The sequence below is a fragment of the Pistacia vera genome, unplaced genomic scaffold, assembly GCF_008641045.1.
Source record: "Pistacia vera cultivar Batoury unplaced genomic scaffold, PisVer_v2 Contig1, whole genome shotgun sequence".
Taxonomy (NCBI): domain Eukaryota; kingdom Viridiplantae; phylum Streptophyta; class Magnoliopsida; order Sapindales; family Anacardiaceae; genus Pistacia; species Pistacia vera.
In genome coordinates, this window is record NW_022195026.1 from 364,481 (window position 1) to 380,095 (window position 15,615).

Consider the following 15,615-nt stretch of genomic DNA (forward strand, 5'->3'; position numbering starts at 1 on the left):
TCATTAATTTAACGCACTTTTGTGCCTATAGGTATGTGATTGGTACAATTTCTTTTGCCCTCTCAATATTGGCTCCATATTCCCAATCCGACCTCTAAATGTGTTGAGAGAAACTCAACTAAATTGGTCATGAGGACAGAGGATATGTGCAATTTGATACGTCAGGGGAAAAGAATTGAGACTATTCTAATTTTGACTCTATGCAACACCATCCTATAAAGGGGAAAAAGATAAACTGATGGAATATGGAATGCATGCTGGAATCACGGCTAATTGAAGATATTTAGCATCATTGATCAAGGCTGATTTCAAGTAATTGATTGATGCTAAATTCATGTAGTTGATTTCCTTTTAATTGTATTTCCTTTGTTAGCTCTTTAGTTTTTGTACAAATTCATCACTTGTAAAGAGTACAACACAATTCAATATACAAAATACAATTGAAGTATTTCTTCTCTCTTTTTTATTTGGCATACTTCAGCAATTATATTACCTCTCTTGCCTCTACTTCTGCCTAGATTCTTACATGGTATCAGAGCTTCCAGGTTGAATCAGCTTTCGCTCAACTAGTCTCTCTTTTGTGTCCCTATAATTCAAACAGATACTCGATTAGCACAATTCTCAGCTAGCCTCTCTTTCTATCCCTACAATTCAAACAGATACTCAGTTAGATTTATCATAATTTTGCATCTCTAGGTTTAGGACAATCAGTAGCTATTTATATGGTTATATGTATATCTAGGAAAATTATGTCAACAAGATGATAAATGTCTAAGGAGGCTGGGTTTTAAGTGGGATTGTTTGTGACCCTTCCAATTTTTTGGGAATTTTCCTAGTGCATATTGAATCATTTTCAGCACTTACTATTATCTTGGTGCATAATTTCGCTTTCGTCAAACGATCCTCTCTAGCCTCAGTTTTGAACTTGCCAAATAGGTACTCGGATTAGTTGTTTTTCTTACTTCAATTGATTTTTTTTCTTATGGATTGAACCAAAATTCCAGCCCAGAAAATAGCCTAGCCAACCCATCACTGGGGGACCAAGATGAGTCCACAGCCACTTCAGATGGACTTAACCAACAAACAACTCCAATTGGCCCAACTCCAACTAGCCCAAATCCTTTTGGATTCATGGGTCAGAATCCTGACCCAACTCAAATTGGCCCAAATCCTTTCAAGCTCTTGGGTCAGAATCCGAACCCAATGGGTTAGAATTCCTACCCGTTTTTCCAATTAGTCCCAGCCGTTACAAAATGACCAGAACCTAGAGATTTTCTCTACTCGCCAGAATCTGACAGATCTGAGCTTGTGCTAATCAAACAGCCCCTCACTGGATCAACAAACTATGCCACTTGGGCTCATGATTTCTGACAAAGGTTAATCATAAAAGACAAAGAAGTATTCATCGATGGAAACCTTCCACCACCAGCCGAGCCACATCTCCTCAAGCATTGGATTCGGTGCAACACCCTTGTTCGAGCATGGATTAGCAACTCCCTGACCTAGGAGATTGCCGCCAGACTTCCTCAAACGAAAAATACTTAAGAAATGTGAGAAAACATCAAAGAAATGTATGGTCAGCTCAATCTCGCCAAACTTTTTAATAAGGCAATCTATTGCCGAAATCAAATAGGGTAATTTCCCTGTAACCTCTTATTTCAATCACCTCTCGGCAATATGGAATGAATTAGATGCTATTGAAGAATCGTTTGAAGGGCCATCAACGGTTCTCCAACATTTTCAATGCATAAAGGATCGTGACAGACTGGTCCATTTTCTTATAGGGTTGAACAAGAGTTTTCTCCCCTTTCGCACACAGATGTTGGCGACAGCACTACTGCCATCTCTCCGCTGAACCTACCAACTGGCTGTCCAAGCTAAGAGCTAGCGGTCCACCACCCAAACACCACTCCATGCCATCGATTTTGCTGTGTTCAACATCTGCCAACAAGGGAGAAGTCTCTTTCATGGTGATGTGAAAAATGAAGTGAAACTGTGAAGGGAGAAATGTTTGGGTGGCTAAGGTTGTCTGAAAAGACTGTTTTATATGGGGCTGTACATGGATCCAACAACCTTGATTCATCTGCTTCATCCAATGGCCACAAGCCTTCTCCTTTCTTTAGTGGATCCAACGACCAGAATTTTAATGGATCCAATGGCCCATATGAAAGCAATGGATCAAATGGGCCTAAGTAAGGGAAAAAGGTATTTTGTGATTATTGCAAAAGGAAAAATCACAACCGTGACACCTGTTGAAAATTACATGGGTGTCCAACCAACCAAAAATTTGGGAATACAGCGGTAAATGAAGTTGCCACAAATAGCAATTATGGAAATGAACTTTTAGCACCTATGATCAATCTGGACCAATATCAACAATTACTTTAGATGTTCAATCAGATTCCACAAGCTAACACGACATCCTATGCAGGTACATCTTTTTGTTTCAATTTTGTTAAAGATGATATCTAGATAATTTATTCAGGTGCTGGTGATCACTTAATTTGCAATCCAAAATATTTTTTCCAAAACATCCACAAAATCATCCACCTTTGTTCATATGCCAAATGGAACCATTGCACTAGCCACTCACATAGGAACTATCAAACTCACAAAACACTTAATTCCTCACAATATTTTGTTTGTTCATGCTTTCCATTTTAATCTCATCTCAATATCCAAAATTTTCCAAGATAACAATTGTTCTTTAAATTTCCTTCCTAATATGTGTAAATTTCAGGACCCTTTGACTGGAAAATTGATGGGCTTTGGTAAGGTTCGTAATGTTCTATACTATTGGATAAATGATGTCGTTTTTAATAACTCTATGTCTTGTATTACAAAAAATAAAGTTTCTCAATGTAATACAAATATTAATAAAAGTTCTTCCCTTCTTCATCAAAGAATGGGTCACAATGCATCTTTTCCATACGCTTCATGTTCAGTTTGCCCACTTGCCAAAGCAATCTCATATGGATGCAGCTACTAAGGTGCTCAAGTGCTTGAAGGGATGTCCTGCCTTAGGACATCTTTTACCTTGAGATGAGAATTTAGATATCACAGCATATTATGATTTAGATTGGGGCACGTGTCCAATGATGAGAAAATCGCTCACTGGTTTCTGTGTAAAACTGGGAGGATCTCTTGTCTCCTGGAAAACAAAGAAGCAGTCAACAATATTGCTTTCTTCAGCAAAAGTCGAATATAGGGCTATGGTAAAAACAACATGTAAGATTGTCTAGATCCTAGTGTTATTAAGAGATTTGGAAGTACAAACAGAAAAACCTGTTAGCTTGTACTGTGACAACAAAGCTACCAATGACATTTCAGCAAACCCTGTATTCCATGAGATGACAAAACATATAGAGATTGACTGTCATTTTGTTGGAGAAAAAATTCAGGAAGGGATTATCAAAACCATGCATATCCAGACTACGGAACAACCAAAAGATATCTTTACAAAACCATTATGCAGTCGTCAACATTCATATGTACTTCACAAGCTTGGAGTATTTGACATTTACAAACCACCAGCTTGAGAGGGGGTGATGGAATATGAAATGCATGTTGAAATCACGGCTAATTGAAGATATTTAGCATCATCAATCAATTAGATTTATGGCTAATTGAAGATATTTAGCATCATTGATCAAGGCTGATTACAAGTAATTAATTGATTGATGCTAAATTCATGTAATTGATTTCCTTTTAATTGTATTTCCTTTGTTAGCTCTTTAGTTTTTGTATAAATTCATCACTTGTAAAGAGTACAACACAATTCAATATATAAACAACAATTGAAGTATTTCTTTTATCTTTTTTAGAGTAAACGAATCGCAAGTTGATATCCCAAGTTCCATTTATTCCAGATTCCCACCCTTAAAATAACATTGTTAACAATTTTTAGGGTAGTGAGGCTGCAATTACAGTAATGCCCTTAACCCTAAATTAATAAATTATGTTTAAACCCCTAAATTACTAAAATTATAAAATTAACCATCTTATTTTGAAATTACTTCAATTATACCCTCAGTGACTGCGCACCATCTCAGTTTTCACCGGATTTGGGCTATTTCCGATGGCGGCGAACCCCCTGATCACCTCCATCACTTTCCCCATCGTCTGTAGTCCAAAACCCCTCTGGTTCCCGACTCATTGGGCCCTCCAATCGTTGGATTCCAGTCAATTTCCTGTGATAAAAATCCAATTGGACATCACCACTACAACTAGCGTCTCCAAATCTACAAAATCCCTATGTCTTAGCAATCGTTTAGTGGTCATTCGCCGATGGAGACCGACGAAAACCAGTCGCATGTGACGACTGTTGTGGCTGACGATCAAATTTTAGTAAGCTGTTCTTAAAATTAAGCTGTTGGAGATCAAATTTATTTAATTTTTGGTTAAATTGGATGTTTAAGATATGTTGTGATATCGCAACAAAAGGGAGACAAATCCTCCATCGTAAATTGGTATCTGCTCTCTTTGTCAAGAGTTTCTTCAATTTCTTATGTTTGCCATATCATCTCTTTATCTTTATCTTCTTACTTGTTTAGTTTAAGGAAGTTGTTTCATAATATATTGTCTTTTCCTTTGCGACGGTACACGTGGCTGTACGAGATTTGTTTATTTTATTGTATTTGAATATGTTTTTTTCCCATTGATGCAAGTGTTTTCATTCAACTAATTTGAAATTATCGATGCATTAATTCTTCATTTATTATGAATCAATTCAAAAATCAAAACTCAAAAAAAGTCTTTCAATGTTTTCTCTGTAGAAAGAAACTAGTGGTAGCCATTTGCCTACTCTTATTCCTTTGATCCTTTCCCTTTGGCATTAAAAGGAGACCTTCATTTTCACGAGGTGAGCGTTTAATTCAACTACTCCCATCTCACACGGTGGCACCACTAGCCGACAACCATTTAAAATTAATTTATTATATTTAATTAAATATCTCATTTCTGTTCTCTTTTTATTTGTATATTCAAAGTGATCTCAATCCACTATTTTGCACTTGTGTACTTTATAGTTATGAGATATGACCTTCATGGGTTCCGATTTCCACCTTTTAATTCACCAATTTTAAAGATTTTTGGTTACACAAAAATACAAGGATGATATTGAGGTTCAAAATCACATCACATTTTTTTAGCTGTCAATCAAAATTCCATCATTTAATTATAACATCTAAGTTATATTAAAATACATAATTAATTGTTATTAAGTGATGTAATAGTGATAGTGAAATGTAATGTAGAAGTTGTCTTGGAGTGCATAATGTTTTAAATATTTATAATTGATTAATTATACAAAGTAATATGATATTAGGCTGCATTTTGTGATAGAAAACCAGTATGAAAATTGAAGCAGAGAAAATAAAAGGTTTCCAATACAAGTAGTTGGTGTGGTATAGTCGCATGCTGCAGGCTTTACTTGGGCCACAAAGCTAGTGGCTGCATTTTCATAATTTTCTAAACAAAGAATCCACAAGCATAGACAGTCACAGAATACTAAATCAATCAGTTGGAAAGAAGACCAGAAAAAGATGTGTTCTAGATTAAATAAAAGTAGTTCACATTTCACAAAAGCCTAGTATAAAGAATAGGGAACGGTAGTCGATCTGTTGAATGGGGAAACTACTATGATTCTTTAAATAGCTTAAAAGACTCGGATTATTTTGATCAACTCAATCATTTCTTAAATAATTCTTCATTGATGAACATCTCAATCTGCCCAAAAGATGTAGAAACGAGGACAGAATATATAGTCACGGTCACCCACCATTTAAGTTTAAATAAGCGATAAAGAAACAGCTATACTTAATTAATGGGGAAAAAATGATGATCTTCTTAGAAGAGGTCTGAATTTCATTAGTTACTGTTTTTGATCCTTCAAATAAAACCAATTGGAAAATTATAATAATACAAAAGAGAGAGAAAGCTTCTTAATTTCTCTCTACTCCAAAAATGCTAAAAGGAAGCAGCAGAGAACACAAGAAGCTCGTGTTTGTTTGGTTCCTTTTGTGTACTCTGATATAACTTTTAATTAATTTACAGCCAGAGAATAAGTTCTGAAAAGTTTGCATCAAACACGAAAAAGAGAATTTTCACGTCAAAAATTTAATGCACCCTCCCTTTGGTGGTTCCTCTCTAGCAGCCCTTCCATTATGATCCTCTTCCTGTAATCTCTAGACACACCTCTTTTGCTCAACTTTCTAACTTCGGCATCACCGGGCCTTGAACCACTTTGCCGAGGAACAAAATAAAGCCAGATTGATGTGAAAAGTATTGCACAAAGCCGGCCCCATAAAATTGTAAAACTGAGACTTAGTAGCAACAAGATTATGGCATAGTTTAAACTCGAGGAACTACCCATGTAGTCCTTTTTTCTTCGCTTCACCAGACTGTTGTTGTTACTGTTCTGGTTTTGTCTCTTTGGTTCTGATAGTGAAGTACTTGTTGAACAAGACGATGATGATGACCCGATTGATAATTGAGAAAACAATACTTGATTGGTTTTGATTTCTTGAAAATTAAGAGTATCAACTGAATTAGCACGATTCACTGACTTATCATCTCCTGACCTTTGCCTCGAAAAACTACGACCTGATGATGACTTGAATGAGTCCTGGCTCAAATTTTTTCCATCATGAACTCTCTTAGCCTGTAAATTAATATAAACCAGAAATTAATTAAACATCTATGATTGATCATCCGAAAGAAAAACAAAAGCTGTAAACACTACTAGCTGGTAAATATGCAAGTATATAAAATAAGATTAATGAACTAACCAATATGGTCTCAAACAGAACAGCCTTGATCACTTTTGAAAAGGTTCGCTGTGAAGGATGACGAATCACCATGGAATTCTTAGCACTTTTTGAGGACTGATTATCTTCTGAAGCCGAATAGTTGTTTTCAGCCGCGATATACTTTAAAGTTTGGTTTTTTCGGGAGCGATCAATACCACCTTCACTCTCAAGCACCAAGTCCATGTCAACGACGGGCCTAAAACAAAGCAGAAATTTATTTCTGGAAACGTTCTTCATTCTTTGTCAACAGGCCAGGAGAAATTACAAGTAAAAACCAATAACCAAGGTTTCTACCAAAGGAACTTCATGTTTCGATCTAAACAAGAAAGTATGAAGGAAGTGAAACAATAACTCCGCGTATGCTTTGTGGGTTTTATCATCAGATTTTGCGTATTGGGCCGGCAAGGTGTGTTTTGAATACATGGATTTTGTTCAGTATGTATTTATATTATAATGTAAGGTGAGTACGAAATGGATAGAGTTTATTGCTGCCTGTGACTGTGAGGGACAGGTAAGAAGAATTAACTCCGTTTTGTTTTTTACTTGAAGGGAAGAGAGATGAGCATTACGATTAATTTGGTTGGTGGTGGAATTGATAATTGCAATTTAGGAAGGTGTTTGAATAGCCGTCCATACAAAATTTTGACTGGGTTGCTGTCTTTTTGTGAAGTGAGAGAGTTGTACTGGGCCTTTTTTAATTTCTGTTCAAGAACAGACAATGCATTACTCAACGCCATCATTTCAAATCTTGGTTAAAATTATAATTCCAATAGTATTATACCAAATCCTTTTGCAATTATTTGTTTAAATTAAACCAAACAACTAAAACATTTATTGGACAATTAATTGTTCTGCTTGCTTTTGCCATGAAAAAGTATTGTCCACTTTTTTTTCCATAATTTTGCTTGGAAGTTCTTGTATAGAACATCAGGCAACAAATTTTCTGCAATAATTTCTCTGAAACATCATAATGTTTTTCAGTAGAACTTGTTTACTAAATCATGACAAATCCAATCATAAATAGTAAATGATATTGACCCTTCATCAACATATCTCAGTCTAACCATTGATCCTATGCTTATATATATATAAATTGCATGTTATATTGTAATATCTTTCACCTTCCGTACTTTTGTGGAATGATGTTGAAGATCATATTTTCTTTACAGTGAATAAGTATCATGAAATTCTTTTTATCAATAATTATGCTTTAGTTTATCTTCGGATAACCCTTCATCCTTCTCTTCTAACTCTGATTTTTGCTTCTTGTGTCTGGAAATGCTGCCCTCTGTGTGTCACTCCCAACTTTTTCCAATTATTTATTTGTTTTCAATATATTTTGTTTTTATTTTGTGAGCTTTAACTAATTTATGGGAAAATTAAAGGCGATATGCTATATTCAACTAGACCTAGCAAAACGGGCGGACCGGGTATTGGTCAGGTCTAAACAGGTGCTAGTCTTACGGGTATAGGCCCAAAACAGGTTGATTTAAACGGGTCCAATATTTTAGACCCATATCCTACCTTATGCGGGTACGGGTGGACCCATGGGTGCCCATACTGTTCACTCCAATTTTAAATTTTTGCAGTTACATCCCCAAATCTTCCTAAAATCTTGATTCTTGAGCAAAATTTGCCTTTCTCAAGTCCAAACAAAAATACTCTTATACCCAATGCAGTTTTAATTCAGAAAAAACATATCCAAATTTCTATAATCATTCAAATTATCATCAGAACGAATAAGGAGAATCAGATTAAACCAAATAAAAATCTCTAATCCCCAATTTTAGATCTAAATTGAATCCTTTAACATAAAAGAAAATAACTGAAATTCTAAATAATTAATTTTGATGAACTCGGCTAACACAAGATTTAGATAAATCAATATGATCTCTTTTCATTTTTCCCACAATTTAGAATCATTTTCCCTAGTTTTCTGAGCTGCCAATCACGAACCAAAACCATACACACAAAAAAGCCCAAAAAAAAAAAAAAAAAAAAGTTCCTTACATTATTTTCTCCCAAGTTTTATTACCACCAAACAGAAACTTATAACCTAACAAAGAAAAAGGTAAAAAAACTTTACCGATTGTCCTCTCATTCTTCATCAACCAAATAAACCCACATAAAAGAATCTGAAAAAAAAAAAAAAATTACACAAGAAAAGCAACAGCGACACAAGCTAGAAAGTATCTACTAAGTATAGGAAATGGAGACAAGACAAATTAGAAAAACTTCTAGATTTAGTTTGATTCATGTTACAGTGGTTTCTAAAAGAATACAAATGATTGACATTTGTTATCTGCAAACAATAACAATAGAGCAAGAAGAGTAACCTTCAATGTTACTAGATTGTAGTCAAGGAGCAGCTGAAGACACCGAAGAATCAACTCCAAGAATTGGAGCTGCTGAAGAGTGAAGATTAAAGACGAAGGAGATGAGATCAAATCGGTGACGGTGATACACATACCTTGATGCACCGACAGTGGAGACTACAAATGTGGCTGATGAGAAGCGGAGACAGGAGAAGCGGCGACAGTGAAGTTAGGGATTTCGATGACGATGAGTTTGAGAGAAGGCTGATGAGAGAGTGAGTTTCAATTATGTTAGGGATTTTGCGATTTGGGCCAAAATGAAAAGGGGAAAGGGTTTTTTTTTTAAAAAAAACAAACGGGTACCCATGGACACCTGCGGGTGTACCCACTTGACCCGTTGGCAAAACGGGCTGGGCTGGGTCGGGTACGTGTTGAAGAAAAACAGGTCTAATATTAAAGACCCACACCCTATATTTTCTACTTGGGTTTAAGGTCGACCAGCGGGTCCAAACTCGTTTTACCAGGTCTATATCCAACCCTCTCTTTTGCCTAACTTTCTTTTTTTTTCTTTTAGTTAATTTATTTTAATTATTTTGTGCCAAAAGTAAAGATCATGAAACCCTCGTGATCATTATTAGGGAAAAAAAATTTCTAAATAAAAAGGAAACTTATCCTAGACCTTTAAGAGATTCTTAAAGGTCATATCCTTATCTAATACTTTTAATAGATTACTGAAAACTACCCTTAATTTTTTTTTTCTTTAATGAAGAGGGGTGCTTCTAAATTGTTTTCCTTAAAAAAAAAAAAAAAAATGAAGAAGAAGAGTAACCCCTACAGAGAATTATATTTTTGAATAAATTATTAAAACAGCTCATACAATAAATATAATATGGAAATAAAAAAGAAACATCAGCGTGTTGTGTCCATATGTTAGCTTGTTGGTAAAGTGCATAGAATTGTTTTATGTGGTGGTGCTTCATTAATTAATTTTAGGGATAGCCGGCTCATAACAATAAAGTGTAGTGGAAAATGAAAGGCAAGCTTTGGTCCCCCATGGACAACAACGCAACTAACTTGGTATTAAATTATCCTTCTCGTATCTTTTTTTCTCAAGGTACTATTTTATCCTTCCTTAAGCATAATATTTACACTTATAAAGAGTATTATCTTGATATGCTAGATTGTGGAGATATTAACGTTTGGTCAATTATATAGTGGAGTTATAAAGCTTTTCCATATGAGAACGTTCTCATCCAAATAGTTCATTAGTTATGCTTATCATAGAGAAGCATTCTATAAAATTCTCTATCATAAAAACTAAAACAAGATTGAAAAATGGTTTTGACACTAATTAAAATACTCTTATATATATATATATATATATATATATATATATATATATATTATATAATATATTAGTGACTGAGAGTGTCCGAGCTAGTTACGCGTATCTCAACTGATCCCCCAGAGCCTAAAGTGAACGGCTGGATAAATTCTCTCAATAGTCCCCCTATAATGCATAGGAGGACTCAAACTCAAGAACTCATGTTAGACCATTTGCTCTTTTACCACCAGCCCAATCAATAGTGGTTAAATACTTAGGGGGCGTATGGTTCAGGGAATGTGGATTACTGGAAATTAGTTTACCTTGAAGATTATTGGGAATCTTTAGAAAAATGTGTTTGGTTAATTGGCGAGTATGTTATATTATACGTTTGGTTAGGAGAATAAATTGGTGGGTATGTTATTTAAATTACCGAATTGTCCTCTAATTAAATATATTATTTTATTTATTTTAATATTGATATTATTTGTATTATTATAACCCCCTGCATTTAAAAACTTAGCAAAAACAACCCTATAATAGAAGTTTGGAAAATCAACAAAACACCCCACCAACCCAGCCACTGTCGGCTGCTGTTCTGGCTAAGGCAGCGGCTGGCCGCGGCAATGGTTGCCAGTAGCAGGTGGGTGGGGGTGGTGGCTTGGGTGGGCTGCAATTTGTTTTGAATTCAAGGGTAATTTTGTCCAAAAAGTTAATTAATTTGGGTGAAATAGTAAAAGTCATATTCATGAAAATAAGTTTTAAAAATAAGAGCATTATTGTCCTAAAATTTTACTAATATGGAATAGAATTGTAACAAAAAAAAAAAAGATAACCCTAGTAATCTTAGAATACTTAAGAAAATTGAGGTAATCAGATTACCTCTAATATTACCAATAGTAATTACTATTAGTATTTGAAGATTACTGGTATCTTATATTACTTGACAACTAAACATAGTAATCAAATAATATAAGATTACTTAACCCTAATTATCTCAGATAACCCCCAACCAAACACCCATTAATATTATCTTATTTGAAAATGTTTTCTCATACTTGACTAATGGAATGTCTGGCACAAGTTGGTTTCGTAATCCTTGTCACATTAATTAATCCACCAACTGTATTTCTCACCTCTCAAAATATTATGCTGGTACCACCTTTAAGAACTATAAATTCAGCTATTAGTTATTGGTTCTAATTGAAATTTGTCTCGCAACAAAACAAATATCAGAGTCTCGATATTTAGCCATATGTGCATTTGAAAAAACAATAATTCAACGGACACTGATGTTTTACACCGAAATTTTACACTGAACGATGTGTCACCTAAGTTAAACAAGTCACGTAATATATTAACAAATATTTTGCGAATGAACAACCATCCATTATTATTGGACAGCCATTCATTTTAAATGGACTCCTGTCCATGTGAAAATAACAATGGACTCTCGTCTATATTATATAGACGGGAGTCCATTTACTATGGAAGGACATCCACCTATAATAAACGCCCATCCGTAGTTTAAATTAAAAAATTTTGAAAACAAAAATCATGTACTCTTATTCATATTCAATGGACAGGCATCATAGTTTAAATTAAAACAAAAGTCATGGACTAGGGACGCAGTGAACTTTATTTCTTCTTCTACAAATACGTACCACACTTCATGCAATACTTCCTCACTTACTACTCATCGCCGTCAATCTAGTAGGGTGAACGGAACTGACAGCCCTGGCTGGGTGAAATGTTGCACATGCTAGGCAATTCACTGGCTGTTTCATAAAGTTCCTGAACCTCCTCACCTCTGAACTGTCCCTGTTGCTGCTGGTGCCTCACAATTTGCTCTAGGTTCTGGCACCTGCACCGTCTGTCTACTTCCTGCAACTCCTAACAACATTGCTTGAAGCATTGTTGTCTCTGGTTCCAGTGTCCACCTTTTCTCCCTGGATCTCCTGTTGCACATACCTTTGACAGTGCCTGAATCGCTGCTGCTGTTCGAACTGCTCTTGGCAACTCTGCCCCCTGCTTGAGTTTTCTTCAACCTCCACAGTGGCGCGGTAGGTGGAGGCGTTGGTCAGCAGGAGGAGGAGTGCGAAGGCAGATAGGAGGACTACGAGCTTTGCCATTGCTGTTAATTGGAGATTACTGTTATATTTGTGTTTGAATGGTGAGAGCTGGAGTGCGAAGATGGACGGCAGTCCATTCACGGAATATTTGTTAACGTGTTATATGATTTGTCTAACTCAAGTGACATATCGTTTGATGCAAAATTTTGGTATAAAGCGTTGTATCCGTAGCATTATTGTTGAGAAAACGTACTCTGACTAAATGGATATTGAGTGACTGCCTATGCATACAACGGTGATGGGAAAGACAACGGTAAAAATGCAACCTCAAACAATAATGGGTTGAGGCCTATGTAAAGTCAAGTATAATAAGACTCAGCCCATTTTTGAAGTTTTCGAATTCAAAATTTATTGGTCCAAGTTGGAAAGGCCCACAACAGTCAAAAGAGAAAGCCCACATAAGGGCAGGCACAGAATAATGAAAAACTAGTCTTTTAAATTGTTAATGAGTCAAATCTACGTTTGATAATTTATAGGACAAAGGGGTTATGATGATTGCATGTATATCAAGTTTCGATGATCCATGGTATAAATTACGTGTCTCATATTTAAATATTATGAAATCTTTTCAGTCAACTCCGATTGGTGTATTCTTAATTGGAATAGATTTTGCGTTCATACGGTCGGGTTTACTTAAGGTAAACAGACACCACGTGAAATTAGGAAGTAGAAGCTTGCTCCTGCAGTAACGGTGTGCTCGGTTCTTGACTTCGAAGTCAACCCAATTTTGGCCGCCATATAATAGTTTTAACATTTGATATTAATTTGTGGTGTTGAAATAATGGGTATAATTAAAAAGATAATATACTGCATGTTATTCATGCTCAGCCACTCACGACGATCGTTTTAATGCCTCTCCTACCCCACACGTCACCTCATCCTTATTTGTGGTCAGGACTTCCCTATACCTTCCATTCTTCAACAATTCCTCTTTGTTCAGAGTCAAGGGTACGGGATTTTATTAATTATTATCTTTGATTTTTCTTAAATTGAATTTTATCATAAATATTTTTATTAAGTTTAGTGGATACAATAATAGTCCTCTCTCATTTGACATGTTTTTTGGAAATCAAAGCTCCCAGTACCAGTAGTGAAATAATACACAAATGTGAACTGAAATACAAAGTTAAGTTGATTTCAATTTTCACTTAATCGTGTCTCGCACTTAAAAACGCTTTTATGAAATTCCAAAATGGCAGTATGCATGAATTCTACTTTTCTAAAGTATTTCTACAAACCTTTTGCAAGCATTCAACGAACCTTCAATGACCACATCTATTCACTTTATAATAAAAAAAGCCCTTCGAATTTCGACTATTGCTTGACCAGTTGCAGTCAGTTGAAAGGTGTTAGAAGTATCCTAAAATTTACGTAAGGATGGATGTTTTTGTTCTGTTTGCTTTTGGCTAGGCTATTGGTTTTGGTTGGTTCCTTCTTGCTTCTGATACTCGGCTTGAAAGATTCTCAGTTGACTGGTGACTCCACGTGAATCAAAAATACAAATTAAATCCATAGTAAAAGGTCAAGTTCACACGTGATGTGAAACCCTGCTTATACTATTACTAAACCATTATTGATACTAGTCATTGTATGAGACATTATTACATCAGCACGGACATGGGACCAGACCTAGTCACTATATATATATCGTCATCACTCATCAAAGTTAAAATTTAACTTAGGTGAAATTAATTCGGACTATTTTAGGTGAGCCCTGTTTATTTATTATTGCATTAAGTCCCTACCTAACCTGTGACTCTAATTAAAAGGTCCACACTATTATTTTAGAAAACCAACATTATTAATTGATGCATAAGAGTTGATAAATGTCACCAAGACTTGATGAATTAGTCATGCTAACATTTATTAGTTTCATAAGCAGAAATATATGTGGCCATTTGATATTTCCAAATTAACTTTAAGATTATGTAGCTTTCAAACCCGTAATTTTTGGAGCCAAAAAGTATTTTTACTTTTTACTTGAAAATACAAAACACCAATTTCTTTATGTATCAGTTAATTTAATCAGGAATTGTCTCCAAATGATTAATTTGCAAAATTGGTTTTTTTTTTTTTTTTCAAAGTTATTTTGTAAATATTCAAAATAAAAATGGTATTAATATTGTTGAAAAGAAGTAGCTTTTAGGGATACAAAAGCAGAAGGTTCCAATTATTTATGTTTAAAAGTAATTATTTAATGAGAAATAATAATTTAAAAAAGATGATAAGGAGGAGAAGGATATCATATAGCTACTTGCAAGTTAAAAAGTCTAATTATAGAAATGATGAGTACAAAGAGTGGATAGTCATTTGCGCTGTCCCTAATCCTATTTGTCTAAGCATCATCCTTGACTTCAAATTAGTATGCATCAGAGATTAACATGTTCATATAGGGAAAAATAGTTTTATGACTTTGTACAATCCCTTTCTTATCTTTAGACTTTAAACACCCCTGTCTACTTAAAGACAAAATCAAAAACATAATATGGGCAGAAGCAGAATTAACATGGAATCAACTGTTAATCTATACGAATTACACATGATATATACTTCCAAAATTCAAGCAAATTCCAAACAAAAACTTGGCCTACCAAGAATATTTGGCAAGAAGACATTTGATCCAAAATTTTAAATTATTAGATAATTAAGGCATAGTTAACATTATTAATATTTAAATAGTCTAGTCTAATCCATGATTAAGCTTTGTCAGTAGTGTACAAGTATGCGCTGAGCCAGTTTCCTGGAAGCTTGATTGTGTGAATTTCATATGTGGACAATGTCTCTTGATGTCTTTTTTTATTTAATGAAGGGCAACATAGGACTGTTGAATAATAGAAAAAGACTTGTAACGAATCTTCTTGGGTGGACCCTCTTTTCTTTGAAAACTAGACTCCCTTTTTAAATAAACCCAAATTAATTTGAAAATGAAACGAAAAAGTTGTTTACTAAAAACACGGTGTGAAACACGTTTTGATTTTCTATGTTATACTACGGTATATATAGCTGTAACTTCAACTTGTCAGTTGTGCTGTGAG

At 34.8% G+C, this 15,615-nt stretch overlaps 1 protein-coding gene and 1 pseudogene across 1 annotated transcript; both read right to left on the minus strand.

Annotated features, from left to right (window-relative positions):
- Nucleotides 1-5,862: 5,862 nt before the first annotated feature.
- Nucleotides 5,863-7,211, minus strand: LOC116104816 (uncharacterized protein At5g23160-like). Its single transcript, XM_031391523.1, has 2 exons — nt 6,789-7,211; nt 5,863-6,661 (listed from the first exon to the last, which is right to left on the minus strand). The coding sequence occupies exons 1-2, from the start codon at nt 7,044-7,046 to the stop codon at nt 6,110-6,112; spliced, it is 810 nt and encodes a 269-aa protein (XP_031247383.1). The 5' UTR covers nt 7,047-7,211; the 3' UTR covers nt 5,863-6,109.
- A 4,947-nt stretch (nt 7,212-12,158) lies between these two features.
- Nucleotides 12,159-12,580, minus strand: LOC116125107 (annotated as a pseudogene).
- Nucleotides 12,581-15,615: the final 3,035 nt, after the last annotated feature.

Coding starts and splice junctions, on each gene's coding strand:
- LOC116104816 (XM_031391523.1), bottom strand. CDS start 7,046: ATGAAGAACGTTTCCAGAAATAAATTTCTGCTTTGTTTTAGGCCCGTC. Junction 6,662..6,788: donor TTCTGTTTGAGACCATATTG/GTTAGTTCATTA, acceptor ATTAATTTACAG/GCTAAGAGAGTTCATGATGG.